We start from the raw sequence: 20,746 nt of genomic DNA on the forward strand, positions 1-20,746 counted from the left end.
TATCCTGAGAACATCTTTACACACTTTTAAAGGCAGAAGTGAGAGAATTACACCAACAACTTTAAATGCGGTACAGGATGTCAATATTACAGAAATCATTTGAATAACAGAAAAAAGTCAGACAGAGAAAAAGGGAGGAAGAACATATTTTGAGGGAGACCTGCTTCCACGGAACAAGTACATCCCTTTCTTTGAGCCTATGCTGCCATCTACTGGATGATAGGGTGAAGTGAGGATGTGTAATATGAGATGACGCCAACCAACAGGGGTACAAAATTGTCTAAATGGACTAATGTTTTAACCTTATTTACTTTCTTTCACAGTACTTTTTTTTCTAACTTTCTGCTGCGTGAAAGCCAAACTTACACAATTCAGGCGTCTCTAGAATCATAAGAAGCTCTATTTGTCTTGTAGGTGAAAGATCAAGTGAGCCACTTACACTTTAGTCCAGACGGTGGTGTGTTTGTACCAGGTTGAACAGACATCCAGGAATATGAGGTACAACAGGTTTGTATACTGTTGAGAAGCAGACTTGAAACTATGCGTGAGCTTACAAAGCTAGTTTAAATCAGTTTTATGGAGAGATGTCCAAAAAGTTTATTTTTTGTGTGATTGTGGGGAACAAGATTTCAAAAGTTAACATTTTTAAGTTATTACTTTTTCATTAGGTATTTTATTGATGAAGGTACACATTTTTTTTTTTTTTTTTTTTTTTCTTCTTAGTTCAAGTCTAAGTTTATCTAAAACTTTCCACTGTTTGAAAAATGATCAGACCTCCAGACCAGGACTATTTATTTACCCCTACAGGCCCATATTTCCACCTGCATGTTGGACATGTTTACATGTAAACTCCCCCAAAAGAGAGTCGGTTCACTCCGAGGTCTCTGTAGGTCTCAGCCATGTTCTCTCTTTCCCCCCATCTCTGTCTCTCTGTCTCTCTGTCTCTCTGTCTCTCGTTCTCTCCCTCTGTCTTTGTCTGTCCTTCTGAATACTTCATCATACATCCGTGTGTGCTGCGTGAAGTTGAAAGAATGTTTCTGGAAAATGAGAACAATAGGTGCTTAACGTCACTGTGACCTTTCTACAAAAACATAACAGATCTGTCACTTTCACCTCAGCAACTGGATATAAAACCTAACAAATCGACCAAACTGTAAAGCTAATACAGAATTGAATTAAGAAATCTACTGAAAAAGGACCATTTATCTGTTCTCTGTAAACTCTGTATCGGTTTAGCGAGACTATTTAAATGTGAAAAAGAAAATGAAACGGTAGCATGCGAGTTTGTTGTTAATGTTTTGGACGAAGTATTTCTGGGAGGCAGCTCCTCAGAAGTAAACTCTAAGCTGAGTTTAGCAGAAATGGTGGATAGAGAGAGTTTTATTGCATACAACATAAGTGGGACACTTCAAAGCAGCAAGTCTTCCAACTCATTCGACCACGTTGTTTCTTCAGATACGAACAGAAGTGTTTCATAAATGTGGACTCCTGGTTGGGTTTTGGCACAAAAACAGTTGCTTAGGGAAAGACAATGGTTTCATGCTCATATGAAGACTTGAACCATGTTGTGCATTAAAGTTACAATTTCCTGAAAGTTATATTGTCATGGCAACAGTAAATGCAGTTTTGAAAAAAAAACTACGAACACGTGGTTGGAAACGGGACGCGAACTTTGGTCAGCTGTCGCATCGAAGCATTCACACAACTCACGAGATAAAAAACACATTATAGAGACTTCATCTGAACTGCTGGAGATGGTTTAACTTTAAAATACTGAGTAATACTTTCAAAATAAAAGCCACATTTTTCTCGAGGACAGTCTTCTTTGAAGGCAATAAATGAGCTCTGATCAAAATAACAAATATATCTAAACTGATCTTCAGTTTTAGAGATCTTGACATTCTTAGACTAATCGTAGATTAGTAAATGCTGTGATTATAGCTCAGCTACACAACCATCTAACTGGATTAAACTTTAAAGGCCAGATGGGGTAACCTCCATAACTTTTAATACTTTTTTCAGCTATAGCAGGAGGACCATCATCCAAACATGAGCTACTAAATCATGTTTGCCTTAAAAATCCCATTTCCGCTTGTTCAGTTTAATATTATTATTTATATTCCCTGAAGATTTGTGGTTCTTTACCTTCGTCTGTTGAGGTTGAACTCAATCAGTGACACTATTTCTTTAATGCAGCTCTGCCTCCAGCCAATCAGTCTGCATGCAGTGTTTTTCTTAACAGAAAAACATGTAACTGAGCCCGAGTCTCATCAGTGCTTAAAGACGATGACATGAACGGCAGTCTACGTGTTCTCAGTCACCCGTGACCAGGCTCGTTAGACAGGCTGATTCTGCAAACGTGTCATCACTTTGCACTATCTTGTCGATGCTATCACAGTTATTTGCATTCTCGCAGAGAACTTGATATGACCCAGAGGGTGATGAAGTGAAGGAAAAAGTGGCGGGAATGTCTTTACATGAGAATCAAGAGAACAGTTCAAAGGTCTTTTGGGTTTAATGGCTGGTTCTCCCTTCACAGTGCACAGCCATCCAGTAAAAGTTAGAGGCCACTGTGTTTAAAGATGTCCCACCTCTGTAAAGATAGACGCAGTCCACCATCTGCATCATATACAACAGTAATTTCCAATTACTTAGACTTAAGTAATCATGAAATGACTTTTGATCAATGTGATAAAAGATCACACGTCTCTTTAAATTCCAAGACATTTATTCTCCATTCAGCTGAACAAGCTGATGTGTTCTTTCCTCTGATGTGAATGCAGAGAAAAGAAAACTATTAAAAGTAGCCCATCAAACCTGTCCTCCAGGACCTGCTTACACTTGTCTTGGCTCCAGTTCAGAACAAGCAAAAGAGGGCAGAGAGGCTCAGAATGAATCATCTGAAGACAAGGAGACAGTGACAAATCCATTTTTAGCTTAAACTCAAACATTTTAGCTCTAGAATGCTAATAACGTCTCGCTTGGTTTAGTCGAACGGTCTCTGAAGAGCGAGTATCACTTTCAGACGGTTCCATCTCTGCTGACAGGTCACAGCACTGCTAAAGAAAAACCACTGACACTGACTTATCTCCCACTGCATTAACACGTCATGCAGCATTGTAACGTTATGATACAGAAGCTGAAGGTGGATTAGATGTGCGCCAAAATCAAGATCAGATGTTACTCGCACCTAAATGCAGGAATCATATTTTCAGACATGACAGTAACATCTGGCTGCCCAATAGGGAGTTCACGGTGACCTCATTATTTCAGTGTTTTCAATGTAAATCCTTTCCTTATCGGAAAAGTACAAACTCATTTTTAAGATTTTGATGTGGTCGTTTGTATGGAATCAGGAGTTTGTTTAAAATGTGTCAAAGTAAAGGAAGAATCTGAACTTCAGGAATGTCCATGCTTCTGTACATAACTCTCACCAAATGGTTTAATGCGTAGGAAAAAGATGTAAATCACACAGATGTACTGCACAATGCGGACGAGCACTATTGTTATAGAACCAAATGTGGGAATAACTTCTGAAAGGAGGGTGTTTTTTTCCTCCAAACACTGAAGAGTCTACAGCGCACGATTGAAGCACGTTACGAAGAAGCTTTATGTTGTATGAGACGCCTGCTACTTCCTGGTTCATAGAACATCATCAGTCTGGAATATTTACACGGACAATAATGGAATGACTCATAGTTACTGCATACTTGAAAAAACTCATGGATTAACTAAACCAGAGTTTATGGCCTAATTATTGTCGACTGGTTCTTTACAGGTTACATCAAAATGTGGAATAGCCGTGTTGGTCCACCGTGGAAAATGCATCAGTTACACAATAATGGCTCTTTAATTTTGAAATGCCAACATTTGAGACCGGCTTGTTAAAGAAGAGAAGTCATGTGATATCGTGGGACGAGGCCACTGTCTGGGTTCAACATAGGGGTCGAGTCTGAGGAATCAACTTGGATTCATCTTAAGGGACTGCTAATAACTATTAGCATGGCAGACCCAAACTCACTGCGTGAACAAAAGGGTCTGGCTGCGTACCATTCGGGATCGTTACCTCGGTTAACCTTAAACGTACCGAGCCCTCCTTTAATGTGAGCTGAATGTGAGTAAATGACCATTGCAGACATTATAAAGTAAATTCAGGGCTACAAGGAGCATTATTGTTTTTCCGGCTTCGATTCCTTGATAATTGCTGGTGTTGCTACAACAGTTAGTATCACCTCCTCTAACTTCACCACCGCCACCGTTGTTGTAACGACATAAAAAAAAACTTTAACGACATCACAGTCAGCCACCCCAACTGGTCGCTGACTGATCCACCCCTCAAAATGGCTGAGTAAACCTTCATGCAAACAGAGACTCCAGACTGCAATCGAAGCTGTAAGCAGCAGGTGGGCGGAGCCTGGCCTGAGAACTAAAGATCCCATTAACAAATATTACCTCTGGAACCAAAGTTTGCTATATCTTACGCCTTCGTGCCAAAGAGGTCCATTGTTGCAGCCGGTGACGTATTCCTTCATTACCACAAACATGGGCACCGTAGTTTCATTTCGGTTCTGTTGCACATACACTGTTTTGGTGGACAGTGAAGCACCAAATGCATTTTTGTTCACAGCTGAAAATAGTCACAAAAAAAAATCCATTATTTAATCCCGTTCAAATTATTTCAGCCATAAATGACCTTGCCCACCTGTTCTAGTAGATCAAATGAAAGTATACAGTGTGGCTTGAGGCTGACGGCCAACAGTTGATTGATTACTTTCCCACACGTTTTCAAGTCATCCGTTATGCTTTTGTATTCTTTTTTTTTTTCATATTTCAGCCATCAGAAATGCAAAGATTTAATTAAGATGAGTAGTGACGTAAAAAAAATAAAGTCAACACTCTTTAGTGTCCAAATACCAGGTAAGACGTAAAATACATGTACTATTATTATTATTATAGCAATCATCATCATCATCATTACGATGACAAAGAACAGGAATGCCTCGGTTCACTACCGGCTCCTGCCTCCTATCCTTGGGGAAGTATCCTGCACACTGTCACGGGGAAAGCGTTGCCATGTTTTAGAGTGAAGGGGCTGTCAGCCAATATTACTGCCAAGGAAAGATGGGATCCTCTGATCTGGGGAAGTGTGCCCTACACTTTTTATTCAATGTTGTAATTGTCTCTGTCTTGGACAGGAGTTCTTGGGCTCTTGAGTGAGGAGTTCCATCTCGGTAGATGTTTTGGAGATGTGGCAGCAGGTTGTGGTCTGCAGCATATGGCCTCACTTTAAAACCTTCACAAAAGCCTTTCCTTTGACATAATTGCACCATGAATTAGATTAGAGCTGCTTTGATTTATCAACACAGTTGTTGACAAGTTTCCACCCCTTCAGACTTTCCAGTGACAAATCTACTGCGATAACCAAGATGTTGTAACATAACACTAAATAATATGGAAGTTACTTAATTCATTATCTTAAATAAATTGTCTGTAATAAAATGAGTTTTTGCCTGGCAGTGGTGGAATAATTTCCTCATGTTGCAAATTTCAGGAGCTGTTGAATGTCCTCTAATTAGACTATGAAATTCTCTTTGACGTCTTTCCCTGAAACCATAATTAACTGTAATGTGGGTGTACACTATTCAAATGTATATATATATCAATACTGAAACTGAGCAATTGTGGTTTTTCATTTTACATTTTTCAAAGCTGTTCCAACAAATAACATCTTCACATGTGGGTTCCACCACACACACCATCACTGTTACAGCTGATGTCAACAGGATGTGACATGAATCATGATGTCTCACTTGTAATGGTTACAACAAATAATAAGTCGTTTATTCAGTCTGTTTGTGCTTTCTTTTTATCTTGCTGGGAACAGTAGGGTGAGTTCTCTGGGAGGATAATCCTTGAACTATTATTTGATATCACAGAGTAAAGTAAACACAAATAACGGCATAAATAACATTTTAGATAGTCAAAATCCAAAAATCCGTTCCAAAATTACCTAACATTGGTACACAAACTGACAATGTTTTCTCCAACCAATGATTCCTGACTCTTGGTTAGAGCTGGTTGACTGCTATAGCTGCTGGTTCCTAGTAGCAGTGCCACTAAATACTGATTTCTCCTTCTCATATAGTTTCATTTAAATAGTTGGTCAATGCACAAACGGGTCAAATCATCCAATATTTCACAAAACAAGTCCTAAAAATGAAATGACATTTGTGTGTTTTTTCTTTTGTAGCCCATAACCCTTTATCTTTCAACCTCTTGAAGGGGGCCAAACCCCAAAGATAGCAGCCACTGGATTAAATTAAACATATGTGCACTTTAACCAGCTAAAACAGTAAAACACTGATGCATCCATATTTACAATAATGCTACATATAACAATATATTAGTCACAGGGACAAATTTTACAATTATTTATGTACTGTATATTTTGCTGCGAGTACACATGTACCCTTTGTTTAATTGCTTTATTGGTTAATTTGACTGCACTCTTAAAATCTTTTCCACTTTCAGGCTAACAAACAGACAAAAACGGCTACAAAAAGAAAGTAAAAAACATTCAAATCGTTTTTACTATTCTCTTATTTTAAACACAAAGCACTAACAGCACAAACAGCAGAAAGTCATTTTACATAAAGTAGGAAAGTAAAGTAGTGTTTGCACACTTGCTCATTATTGTAAATCCAGTGACTCGGTATGCGACGCTAAGCAACACATTCATTCAGGAAGGGGCATGTTGAGGAAACTGGGGAGCTGTGAGGGGCTTTTTCTTGGCCAGCAAGTCCAGGCTTGGTTGCAGGCCTGTCTGTCCCTACTCAGTGCAAACATGTCAGACATTTCACCACCAGTACGAGTGAGCTCAGTTCCCCCATTCCTCTGCTGTAGGTTGAAGTGATCTCTACCTCGTGCAGCGAGCCTGACTTGAACTCAGCGTGATTAACTTCCAAATGCAACATAATTAGCTCTTAAAAAGCATATGCTTATTCTTTCTAAATATGGAAAGCTGATGAGAGACATGAAGGATTCCTGCAATATCTGCCCACTGCAAAACACACATGCATATTTTGAAAGCTGAAAAGTCAATGTGTTCAGATGTGACCAAAAAGGAATCATGTGGGTTGAGTTTCTGACATCGCTCGACGCAGGCTTAATTGCTCACTTCTAACCAGAGTCCGGAGTCAGTTTTTACATTTACACTTTTGAATCTGGACTCCTACAGTACAGCACGGCACTACAATTCACGGAGGAGAGAGACGTCCGGTTGATTAATCCACCGGTGTCGGGACAAACAAGTCTCCATTATATGCACACTGGAGTCGGGTCTTGCAGCTTTCAACAGATCACCACCATGACATACGACCACAAGCAGGAATACATATGCATTTCAGGAAGTCAGCACAGCTTCCTTATGAGAAACGTGAACGTGTGGCTCAAGCTGGAATATGGTGAGAACACCCAAAACAAACCCACCTCCCGGCCCAACTGGCATCCACAAGGGTAGAAATAAGGGAATGTATTTATGAGCATCTGGCTGTGGTTCAGTGAGGTCAGTGCACTGATAGAGTACAAGGAAAGATCCTTACACCTCTTTATATCCAAGTGGAAGAGCTTATGTAACGAGTAGATCATGTCTTTGTCCCATTAGTAAATCAAGGAACTTACAGTTCTTGAAAGCAGCAACTAGTTAGTTGACATGTGTTTTGTCCCAGAAATACCAAATTAAATCCGCAGCGCCTCTCACACACATAAAAACACTGATTCTGATGCTCCAGTGTTGTGACATCAATGTTCAATCTGTCTTTAGGATTTCTTTTTCAGCACACCATGATTATGCTGGCAGCATTGACTGATATCAAGGCTCGGCTTTGAGCAGAAGACACACGGTTTTCATAAACCCATTAATCTTAAAAGGAGCAACTGTCAGAAAACATACAGTACCCCTATCCCTGACATAAAAAAGGCCTGTCGAAGGCCTTGATTTCTGGTTTGGCGGAAAACAATCTCACACCGCCTCCGACAGAAAACCTTGAATGTCCTTTTGCAGAATTTTCCATCGTGGATCTGGCGTTCATAGAAGAACAGAATCATGCCACAACTGCAATCTCAACAATTGACTGGATTTACAGCTCCAAAATGGGTCACTTGAGGAATCACTGCTTATTATTATTATTACAGGTGCCTTACTGCTTTGGCTAAGTGAAGAAACGGATACAAGGCTTTGTAAGGTTTCATCTGAAAGACAACACAACGAGTGGAATAAAAAGTTCTGAAGCTAAAAGTCAAATGTTAATCATAAACATTTCAGCAGAATTGGCCATTGAAAGTACAAGGTTTAATGTCAGTTTCCACATGTGACCCAGTGTTTTTGACTCCCTGGGCTGGTTTCCAAGTAGGGCAGGCATGAATCAGCAGCAGCCATGGATGGAGTCTGAAGTGCTCTAAAAGTAATTAAGGTTCCTTCACTTAATTGACAACAGATCCGGCCCGGCGAAGCTTCGCACTGCCAAACAAAAACCATGCATGGGAGTATTAAAAGGTGCCTGCAACAGTGTCTAGAAAAGCTTTTCTGGCTGAAGACTGGATAGAGTGTGAGCTCGAGTGTTAATGATGTAGTAACAAAACAAATGGGCACTTATGCAACCCTGTCAGAAAGCCATTAATGTTTGTTTGTTTTTTTATAGTATTTTTTAAGTTTATGTGATTCAATCCCTACTGGAGGTGTTGCGATCTGTCTTCAGCCATCCGAAGTGTTTAAATCAACCGTCACCTGACAACAACAACATCGACAGCCTCTCGGCCCTTCAGGCACACCGAGGGCTCTTTTGGTTTCCCTGAAGATGATAACAATTTTAAACTGCCAACTGAAAGAAGGTTTTTTTTTCATGCCTTTATCTTTTTCAACATGCAGGATATTCTCCTCCTCTCCATAGAGGGCGCTCTTCATTATGCTTTCATACTGTTTTCTTATCATACAACCCCATGACGTGAAATGATAAACTCAAATTATGACTTGCTACAAAATATTTCTGCTTAGTCAACACTGTAAGTGACTGTTAATGATGGAAATGGAAAGTAGACCAGAAAAAGAACAAGGCGAGAAAAGATTTACTGAAGCGGAACAATTTCCTAAGAAATGGAAATAATTAGACCTGCAATGTATAAATCAGGCCGAATAAACAGACATGTTGTATATTGCAACTTAATATGAATGACATTTATCAATGAGAACCAATATCACCTTATTTATCACTTCAGTGTGATATGCGCCACACTTTGGCCTTTATCTTTATTCAGATAGCCACGATAAATTAAAGCCTGTCTGATAGCCCAAAGAGATTTAGTCACACCTCAAACATGTTTTAGACTGATAGCAGATGCTTAGCATGTGTATACTTATCCACATTAAAGGTTATCTTTTCCAGGACCGATTGCCATCGAACGGAATTTCGAGTTAATGTTTCAGAATGAATATGATATATTCTAACATCATGATAAGCACAGCCTCATTTTACAGTCTGCCACAAGAAGCAGCTGTTATAATGAGGACGTGGAAGGCTGATAGACTGACCTTACTTAAATATACATCCTACATTCTTTATGAATGCTAATTTGGCACTTAACTGTTCAGAAACAGTATTTCCAGTTTAAAGTGTAACCGTCCATGAATTATCACAGCGACTGTAGCAGAGAAAAGATGAGGGAAATGAAATGTACTGCTTCATCCCTTCATCAGACATCATCTGAAGTTCAGCTCCAAGTTAGTAGATGCTGCAACGTGTACGATATGACATGTATCGTGTCCTCTACGCCTTTCAATCATCTTTCATCTTCCCTGTTTCTGATGACCAATGGTTCAAAAAAGGGAACATTTCAAGTATTTCCAAGAAGTGATCAAAGTTTGTACTGAGAGTTCAGGAAATGTCCATCTGTAACACGGGCCGTAATTAGAGATCAGAGATGAGTCTGTGATCACTCAAGTCTGTTCGCATTGTGTTGTGGCATCTGTTTCACATGCCCCCATGTGCATCACAGTTGTAACTGGTTCCTATAAGGACAGCTAGTATCATGACATTAAAACAAACTGAACCCAGCTGATGTTGGAGCTGATCTTATGACATACTGGTGGAATAAGTAAGTCAAAGAAAATGTCCGGTTACTTTGTACTAATTGAAACATTTCAGTAGTCTTTATATTAGATTATCTTTGAGATGTGTAAACAGCAAGTACAGACCGTGGCCACTATTAATTTAATTCTCTTACAAATACAAACGAAGGGGTAAATTACGTGCCTCTTGCTTCTCTCCAAAAACTGCCAGGCTACATGCAAAATCCTCAGACATCTCCCTTAATGGAACAACGAGGAGTACGTTCAGAACACCAAGACACATGAGACGTGTTTAGAGAAGGTCACAAGCAATTATCCCGCCTGGTAAAAGCTGGCATGTCTCAGATGGCAGCGCTGCACGCCCTCATTAGGCGTGTTCTGCAGCTCAGAGAGGGTCTTGTGGCTATAAAAGAACTGAGCTCGCTGCCTTCCAAGCCTCCTTTTAGCAGAACTTCACCAGCAGGAGCACAAAGAAACTACACATCACCACCTCTCGATCAGATAGGACTGGACAAACCTTTTCTTTTCTTGTTTTGGAAAGGAGGGTTTCTACTTGACTGAGGAATCTGTGTTTCTTTACAGGTTGGGCTCGGTTGGCTTTCAACAGGATAAACATTGATTTCTCACTCTTTCCAAATAACAAGCAACAAGGTCTTACTACCAGAAACTGTCAACGTTTAGATCTAATATATTTTATATATTTAACACCACAAAAAGTGAACATTTTCAACTAGGTGTAGATGTCCTGTTACCAAGTTTTATTGCACCAAAACAAACATCAGTCACAAAGAGAAATGAGAAACCCCTGTAGAAAATGAATTGGGCTTTTTGTCTGCCCGGTTTAAGCCCTTATAGAAATATCAGGAACACGGGGTTTTCTCCAGGACACTTCGTTTTAATCTGTCTCGTGTTGGTCCTGGTGTGCTAAACGCAGCCAAGCTGGACCCTGTCTAATAATTTCCATCCTGAGCACTGAGATCACTAAACTCACAAACACTAAATCAAGACCGTAGACACAAAAAGGCTCCTCAATAAAACTCGATGGTTCATTCAGTTGTGGAAAGAAAATGGAAGCCAGCTCCAAAGAAAAATGTACACGATTCTGCTTTTGTGTAAATGTGAAGGAGGTTGTGTGCATGGTTCTGGTTCTGACCTGGTGACATGAGAAGCTAATGTCCAGAACTGCAAACAATCAATGGAAACTCCCTTCCTCACGTCTACTAAATGTTTGCAATTTTTTTCTCACGCCAGGAAGCCGCTGGGAGGTGTTAGATCTGCACTCAGGCATGCCTGCACGCACACGCACCAAAATGCATGCAGATCATCTTTATGGATTTCAAGTCGTCCAACATTTACAAAGCAGTTCATGACGTCACGTCGTTATATTAAACTGAACGATCTCTCAAATTATAAACTCCAGCATACAAACTCACGTTTTCGCCCCTGTGTCACATTGAACATAGAACTTTAAATTCACCTTAAGACTTTAAAGACGGAGCACACTTGAGGCAGTGAATCCTTTGATGACACTTAAAACCAACATCAATATTTACCGACGGGGGTCGTTGCTCTTTGCGGGTGTCAGGTGTCGATTGGACGAGTTACCGTGTGTCTGATCCGAAGGCGACTTGGGAGGAAACCTTTGAAGACTTCTTCTATTTCATTTTCTTGTGTCTGCATCTGAATAAATAACAAAATAAAATAAGTCTTCAGGAGAAATAATCGATATTTGAAAACATGAAGGATGATACAGTCTGGCCTGTTGAAACGAACCACAGGCCTCAACGAAATGAGGCAGCCGACATTTTCTGGACGTCCACCAGAAGACTGAACATCCGCCGACTGACTTCGGTTTTAGGGGCCGACTCAAGGCACATTTACAATGTTACGTCCATTTAAGAGCGCATTGTGAATATATATATATACATATATAAATGCATGCAGATAATCTTTATGGATTTCAAGTCGTCCAACATTTACAAAGCAGTTCATAACGTCACGTCGTTATATTAAACTGAACGATCTCTCAAATTATAAACTCCAGCATACAAACTTACGTTTTTGCCCCTGTGTCACATTGTCATATATATATATATATATATATATATATATATATATATATATATATATATATATGGATATGAATTAATCCTCCCTGGGAGCACAGCCTCATTAATGGTGTTGAAACAGAAGAAATCACCGATGTAGTAGCAAGTCTGCCTTTTTGAAAAGAATTCTGCACGAAACAAATCGCTCAACATTAATGTTCAACTCATAATGCAAATGAAACGTGAATATGACCTTCAGGCGGCAATTATCAACACATAAGTAAGCACTTATATGAAGATAAATATATGGGAAGACGTTTTTATTTTTACCCCCATTCTTAAAATATCCCCATATTTGATATTATTTCTTGACATGCACGATGATTTTAGTTCACTAAGTCTCATGACCCCCCCCCCCCCCCACACACACACACACACCACCACCACCCCCTTCAAATAAAAGACCTATGGAAATTAAAGCTTGGTGTTTTTAGTCACCTTTAGCTGCCATTCTGATGCTCTACGGGAATTAAAGAAAGAATATTGCACAGTAGCCTAATGACTTCACAACCCGGGTGAAAGATAACCATAACTTCAAGATCAAATATAGGTTATGAAGGGTTGTGCATTTGACGTCGTTATGCTGCAGTGTTTATGTGGTTATGGATAAACAGTAGACCTGGAGAAGAGCGGAGCCGTTAAAGATGGGTTTTGTTTTTTCACTGATGACAAACAAAAGCAGACGGTTGCGAAGTCTCCTGCTGAAAGGCACCAACGGCTGTAATCACGCGAATCACTTCTTAATATTTAATATAATTCGTTCTCTATTCTTTGTACATTTTAATGCCCGTGGGCCTGAAGAACACAATATACAGAAACTCATTTAGCAAAATGAAATAATATTACACTCTGGAACCGATCTGCTGCTGAGCGGATTTTTGCCTTCAATGTAATTTTAACAATCTGAACTTCAGAAATAAAAAGCTGTCAAATTTCTCAGTCACAATCCAAAAATTAAAAAATATCTAAAACTCATATTTTTGTAGGCTAACGGGCTTGTAAAAATTACCCGGAATAGAAAACAAACAACAGCAAATAGATTAAAAAAAATAAAAAAATAAAAAAAAAATGCATTTACTTGATCAGATTAATGAATTTTTGCATGTAATATAGTACACTGTCTTCATATCGCTATATTTCAAGGACCAGCCTATTACAGGTCTTAATGTGTCAAAAAAACGATTATAGCCTATTGACACAATTCATAGCGTATAACATGCCAAAAAAAAATATGTTGGGAAATAAAACATTCACAGAAAAAATGCCCTGTAAGTGGCCAACTTAAATTTCGGATTTAAAAATGAAGGAGACTCGTGAAGGAAACCTGTTCATAGAATATAAATATATAATAAACGCACCTTTATGTTTATACTGCGACATGCAGAAAGGGATTTTTAAAAAGTGCTCAAGCTCTAGAAGTCACTGCTGACAAAACCATGCAGTTCCTACGTTGTCCAGATGAGGGGAGTCCTGCCAGCCCAGCGAGGGAGAAAACAACCAGAGATGAAGAGTGAGTGAGAGTGACACAGGCAGAATGAGACGGAATATTATTATTAAAATAGAATTAATACTCAGCGGCACAAACGGGGGATGTTTCCTCCGGCCAGTCCTGTTTATCACCGTCCTGCAACATGCATGCAAACATTTGATATTTAGTCATTCGGTCTCCACATAAACTGAACGTCCACAATAAAAAAATGAAACGTGTCCATCTCTTTATCAAACTGGAAGACGAGCTTCTCCAGCATCCAGACTCTGCTGCTCGGACCCAACCTGATGCTTTCCATGTGTCCTGCTCCCAGATCTGGATGGTGGAGTAGCCGAGAGACAGAGAGGAGTGGGCTGGGGTGGGCTGGGGTGGGGTGGGGTGTGTGTGTGTGTGTGTGTGTGTGTGTGTGTGTGTGTGTGTGTGTGTGTGTGTAGGGCGGGTGTGTGTGTGTGTGTGTGTGGGGGGGGGGGGGGGGGTAGGGACACTGCACCTTGTTACCATTGGGTCGACTGTTAAGTTTTACAAGTAACGTTTTGCGAGCTTATAAACGATACCTTCTAAACTTGCACAGGAAACTCCGAAAACATGCTGTGATAATGTACGTCTGTGGAATCCAGTCGATAGTCTGGCAGCTCTGCGATCTACAGACGTATCGATTACATGAGACCCGTCCCATGTTTGATGCCCCAACACTGACTTCTGAAAGGACGCAGGCTGGTACTGAGCTGGTAGATGACTCGGTCCTTCACACCGTCCAATGCTCATGTGGCCTATTCATGATCAGATGCAGAATATTTAGTATTTTTTTTTATAAAGGTTATGATGATATTTTAGGGTGTGCTGATGTTACTTTAAGGGTTATAATGACTAAACGCATGCTCCAGTTAGTCATGCATGGTTTTAAATGTACTAACTTGGATTATTACACCACAGAGCATAAGGTTCCTCATAAATCACCCTTTCAAGTATGTATATCAGTTAAATGTCTTTCAGAAAATGACTGATTTATCAAATTGATATGACGCAAGCTAAACATGTAAAAAGTATGTCAGCTTTAAAAAGTGGTTGAACTTGAAATCGTTTTTTTTTTTTTAGAGCTGAAACTGTTGTTAACAAATCAACCCTCCAAGTTCATTCCTGTGTACATCTTCCTGGATTTACTGTATTAGCAGAAGGCTGCATGTTGGAATGAAACGTTTCTGTCACTTCCCCTCTGCAAAATATTCAAGGAGGCTGCACGGCTCCAACCGGATGGGGTTTGTATTGGCTGACAGCGTTTCCAGCGCAGGACGACCAATGAAACCGGAGCAGAGCTTCGGCGTATAACAGCGAAGATTGACGTGGAAAACGCGTCAAATTAATTCCAGCAGACTCCGGACTCCCCGGGATAACGATTTGCATTTATCGGATGAAGATCACTTTGGTGCCATTGTACCCTGCAGTCACTAAGAAGGGGACCTGCTGCAACCGGAGGAGATTTTAAGAGGTCGACTTTGTCCTCTTCTGGGCTCATTCCTCCTGTCCCCCTTTCTTCTCTGACCGAGCTCGGACGCATTCAGCCATTTGAGGGGGCACCTACATTTCTCAGCATCCCGCAACACACAGGCAAATGGGTGAGTCCTGCAGTCTGCATGCTTCAGTGCTTGTCAATTTGTGGACGCGTATCCAGACAGCCCACGTCTGCGTACAGACAATAATACTTGTTTCCCTCCAAGTTTAGATATTGCGCCAATGAAGAAGATCTTTGAAAAATGACTTGTCAACTTTATTTCGTGTTTTTTTTCTTTTGCTATGGATCAGGAATGTCCGTTTAAAGCTTTAAATCCTAAATGGACCCATACCAGCAATTATTCTATAACCGTCTCTGAGAGGTTCTCAGTCTATTCTTCCAGCTCGCCATTTTGATGTTGTTTTTGTTGTGCTGGGTGTTGGAAGGTAAAGCCACTCAAGCGGTTTACACACTTTTATACAATTTCAAAATAGCTGCTCCAAACCGCCGTTCAGCAGCTTTGAACGCTGACACGTACAACATTTGAACCTCAGTTCATTATGTAAATTACAGAAAAGCTGGACTTCCTCAAAGGATTCAGGCACTGCATTTTTAAAATGTCCCTGATAAATATTCTTGATTTATACAACAAATATTTTGTGGCAGGAAATACGTATTACAATAAACACAAGAGGGGATTCTATTTTCATAGCCAGGTGTGTACTCACCTTAGTGAGGGAAAATATATAACTCGTATGCGTCTTTTCTCCTGCAGAGCAAACCTATGGAGAGGTGAACCAGCTGGGGGGCGTCTTCGTCAATGGGCGACCCCTGCCCAACGCCATACGGCTGAGAATAGTGGAGCTGGCCCAGCTCGGGATCAGACCCTGTGACATAAGCCGGCAACTCAGAGTCTCCCACGGCTGCGTGAGCAAGATTTTAGCGAGGTACAACGAGACGGGCTCCATCTTACCCGGTGCCATCGGAGGAAGCAAGCCACGGGTCACGACGCCTAACGTGGTGAAAAATATCAGGGAATACAAACAAAATGACCCCGGGATCTTTGCGTGGGAGATCCGGGACAGGCTTTTGGCTGATGGTGTTTGTGACAAGTACAATGTCCCGTCAGTGAGCTCGATCAGCAGGATTTTACGCAACAAGATTGGAAATCTTTCCCAGCCTAACCAGTATGAAAGCAGCAAGCAAGCCTCCGCGCAGGCCGGCCTCTCCTACAACCACATATACCCTTATTCCTACCCAAACACCATGTCGCCCACCGGCAATAAAATGGGCAGCCCTCCTGGAGTACCGGTAACGGCTGGACATATGAGCATATCCAGGGCCTGGCCTTCTGCACACACCGTCAGCAACATCCTCGGAATACGAGCCTTCATGGATCCAACAGGTGAGGAAACAACCATGTTCTGCTCTCAGACATCTGAGGCCTCTGCAGCCTACAAGTGAGTCGTCATGTCTCGCTGTTCTCAACTAAGAGCTGAATAAACCTGAGCAGCTGGTTATTTCTGTGTTACTCTGCATGATCACGACGCACAACCTGTTCTGGTAACAGACAGGACAACGTGTCCACTCCAAATGGCGCAGGCCTCCGTTTCACCATCCAGCCAGAACGCAGTAAGGCCACTTTCAATAGATCTTTTCATGCGATGATGCGTTTGCGAACACCTTGCCCACCTGCTGTATCCAACCTAACCCTTCAAGGAGTCGGGACAGGCATTTTCCCCCTTTCCCTTTTTCGTATTTAAATCGGTGTTTTCATCTGCAGTTAAATCGCACTTTCTCAGAGCATTTTTGTGCAGTTGACTTCCAGCATAATTTCGAAAACGTGTGAAAAAGTCAACATAATTACATATTTTTAAATGTGTTTTCTGATATAAATAGATCGATGTCGTATGCCTGCTTGCGCGCGAATATTGTGTTGTTGATGTTGTTTTTTTACGCAAACATGTAAAACAAAGTCTATGCTTTTATTATTAGATAATAAGCCTGAAAAAAATATGGATACAAATTCTTATGAGAGATGAATATTTATAGTAATCTGCTATTGTTCCCTTGCAATTTTAGAGTTTTTCTGTTTGTTTTGTTTTCCACATGAAGTTTAACCCGCATTGATAATGCATAACATTACGCACAATTAAGATGTTATTTAAAAAATAATATGAAACAATATATTTGTTTGAATATTCCTATATAAAACTATTTTACAAAGGCGAAGTTTTGAAAAGGAGATAGGTGTTTAATAGCCCTGCCAGACTAACGCTAAAGAGTTTAAATATACTTCCCTTTTCATAATCAATTATGAAACTAAATGGGACTGCATATATATATATTTATTTTTTTTACATTTAAGCTATTTTACATTTTTCACGCATCTCTGACATGAAGTTACTGTTTCTAAATCAGCAATTGCTGGGGCGGAAGGATATCCACCAAAAATGGAGGAGTGGAGTAGCGTCAACAGAGCAGCTTTCCCTGCAGCTCACACAGTCAACGGAATTGACAAATCAGCAATTGACGCCGACATAAAATATGCCCAGGTAAAACAGTCCGGACCTCTCTACTGCTTAACCTTCTTGTGTGTTCTCGCGGTGCATTTGATTTTCTTTATGGGAAATAGTCCAAATGTTTCGTGCCAGAATGGGCAGAGTTTATAAGTGAATTGTTGGTCTTGCTACAAAGGCCTGTGAAGGGATCCTCAGACAGCCAGAGTCATTTAAGGTCACAGACTTCTGCCTAAATGAGATGAGCATTTTCATGAAATGTGTCTTTTGTGTTTTGAACGAGGATGACAGACAAAGAAATCTAGCTGTGTATACATATTCTAATTCTAGGTTTATTTATGGTCGAATAAATTACAGAGAGCCTCGTGTGCTTGCCTGTTTTTGTAAACCACTCAAACACCACGCGCTTCTGTCACATTCTGTACGATTAGAAGTTCGGTAAGTTTTGCGGTTTGTGCTTATATCCTCTGCGTCTTGCCTGTTTGCCTGCAGCCGTCCTCGACTCTCTCCAGTTACGTCTCGGCGTGTGCTTACTCTCCGACCAACCAGTACGGGGTGTACAGCGGGCCAGCAGGCGGCTACGTGGCCCCGGGTCACCACCACTGGCAGCCACAGAGCCCGGCCCTCTCCCACCCAGGCAGCGGGATGAGCATGCACGCAGGGGAGATCCACTCGCCGATGGCCTTTAAGCACCAGGGCCGAGAAGGTACAGAGCATTGGGGGAGTGTGGGGGAGGCGGGGGTGCATCGAGGTTCTCCCAGGGGTGCAGTTGCTTTGTATTGCAATGAACTACGTACAGTGTATAACTACTATAATAATCATTATTATTACTGTTCGAGCATCTCGTCAATTTGATCTGATCAACATATTTCCTCCCGGTGAAACCGTCCAATCCGATCTCTTTATCTCCTCACGCACTTTCAGTGGCCGCAACGAATGTAAACATTTGCCAAGTAAACTCCAATTATTAAATATTGATCTTCCAGTCTTGGCCAGCTTCTGGCCTGGCTGGTTTTGGACCAGAACAAATTGAATGGAACTTTCTAAAAACAAGAGTGCGTGTTAATAAGTGTGAATTTCTGAACACGGTTATAGTTTGAAAAATGTCAACTCAGCTTTAACACGGAGGTGAAATAATTCTCATCAGATGCATTTATCTTCAGGAGTAAATAATCATTCCATATGAAGTTGGCCACTGAACATTTCTTGTGTTTACAGGAGACAGAAAGCCGCCCAGTCCCTTGAGCAAGCAGCAGCAGCAGCAGCAGCAGCAGCAGCACGAAGACTTGAACAGCGTCCACGGACTCAGTCTCGCTACCTCATCATCATAACCGGGACTTGTAACACCTTAACTACCAGCCCGCTTTAACTGAACTCATTCCGACAACTCCAACAGTAAGTCTGAACGACTTGTTCGTAGCAGTCAAACACAGGCCCTCCACGTGCCTCATGAGTACAGGAGGCTCCAGCTTGATCTGGATGGCCCTTTGAATGTAAGCTTGCATGGATGTATCGGTGTTTCCCCTCACTGGTTAATAGGTTGGGGTTTTCTCAGTTGAAATACGTGTTTCCAGACGGTATATTGTCTGATGGAGACTGCAGGATAAATATACATTTTGTAAGTTCATTCTGTCAAAGATGTTTTATTATAAAATAAGGGCTACTCTTTAATCTGCCATATATTATATTATCTTAATTTGTGGCCATGATCTCGATTCTCAACGATGTGAACAAAAGATAGCCTATAAATTGTCTAAATGTAAAATATTTGCAAAAGCTTTAATTATATATTTTTATAACTTCATTGTAAATATTCAAAAAATAAAAGCTTTCTTTAATGCCACATGTTTTTGTAGCTTATTTCATTTCAATTTGTAGACTTAAAGCCCACATGTAAGAGCAAGAAATGCCTAGTTTGGTTGATCCCGGTCGTTCAGCGGTTGATCAGCTCGCCGGTGCCTCAAAGACCGACCAATGAGGGACATCACACCGACAGCTGAAGAGCTTTTTGTTGTCACGCCGTGCAGAGATCATCTAGGAAGTAGGTTATTACTTTCTATATTACCAGCCAGTCTCGTTCCTTAATTATTACGTTGCTGATCTAGAATTCAAACTTGGCTACAAGCTGAAAATGTGACTTTTAGCCGTTTCTAAATCATGAACGTTTTCCATCTCAGCTGTTCGTCTGTGAAGTTGAGGAGACCGAAATAATCGTTTTCTCTGCTCTGATTAAATGTTCGTTTGAGGCCTTCAGTCGCTTTTTTCACGAGCTTTCAACCATTTCGATCAACTGACAGGAAAAGAAGTTGAACCTGCATCAGATGAGAGCAATTCGTAATTGGAGTGACATCCTAACGTTGATAATGATTAGACTACTATTTACTGGGCAAACTAAATGTGTTTACTCAGGCAAACCTCCAGCGGAGCTCCGCTGATACTATGTGGGTTGGAAGTGATGCCCGCCATGCTGGTATTCGGAGCGCTGATCCACGTTAAGTATGGAGCCGCTAACAGTCCACCCACATGCGGCTTCGTGGTTTCCTCATACAGGCCTATAGGTACTGCCCCCCCCCCCCCACACACACACACACACCCTGTGAACTGTTTTTCAATGTGGCCTGTTTGCGCTGCAACGAAAATACTTCAGAGTCTGAACTGTGTGCCACAGAATATTTAGATTCTGTTGATTAAGAATAGTTTCACCATATGTTTGGTTTCTTTGTGATACAGTAAGCCCGTTGCGTGTCATGGTGGTCAATTGACTCAATTGATAGTTTATACTAGGCTAGTTAACATATCATGTATAGTTTCTTACATGCAGAGATGTTTTCGTATAGTTTATTATCGCTGTTTATTTTTCGATATTTTCGAAAGCCTCGGTTCCTCTCTGACAGGCCGTGAAAGACGGTTTCATGTTTTTATACATTTTATGACGTAAACATTTAGAACAAACGTCAAACATATTTTTTTTTTTTTGGTGTATGTCGTTAATAAAAGTTAAGTATTTTTTTAAATTTG

The 20,746-nt window shown here is 40.7% G+C and overlaps 1 protein-coding gene across 1 annotated transcript; it reads left to right on the forward strand.

Moving 5' to 3' along the window:
* The first annotated feature begins 15,091 nt into the window (after positions 1-15,091).
* Positions 15,092-20,119, forward strand: pax1a (paired box 1a). Its single transcript, XM_069151886.1, has 5 exons — positions 15,092-15,333; positions 15,985-16,614; positions 17,631-17,764; positions 18,221-18,434; positions 18,947-20,119. Exons 1-5 carry the CDS (start codon positions 15,330-15,332, stop codon positions 19,057-19,059), a joined length of 1,095 nt encoding a protein of 364 aa, XP_069007987.1. The 5' UTR covers positions 15,092-15,329; the 3' UTR covers positions 19,060-20,119.
* Positions 20,120-20,746: the final 627 nt, after the last annotated feature.

Source organism: Embiotoca jacksoni, unplaced genomic scaffold (genome assembly GCF_022577435.1).
Source record: "Embiotoca jacksoni isolate LCO1_2020_lvr unplaced genomic scaffold, fEmbJac1.0.p SCAF_18, whole genome shotgun sequence".
In the NCBI taxonomy this organism is placed as follows: domain Eukaryota; kingdom Metazoa; phylum Chordata; class Actinopteri; family Embiotocidae; genus Embiotoca; species Embiotoca jacksoni.

Coding starts and splice junctions, on each gene's coding strand:
- pax1a (XM_069151886.1), top strand. Junction 16,615..17,630: donor AGCCTTCATGGATCCAACAG/GTGAGGAAACAA, acceptor TTTCTAAATCAG/CAATTGCTGGGGCGGAAGGA. Junction 17,765..18,220: donor CCGACATAAAATATGCCCAG/GTAAAACAGTCC, acceptor GTTTGCCTGCAG/CCGTCCTCGACTCTCTCCAG.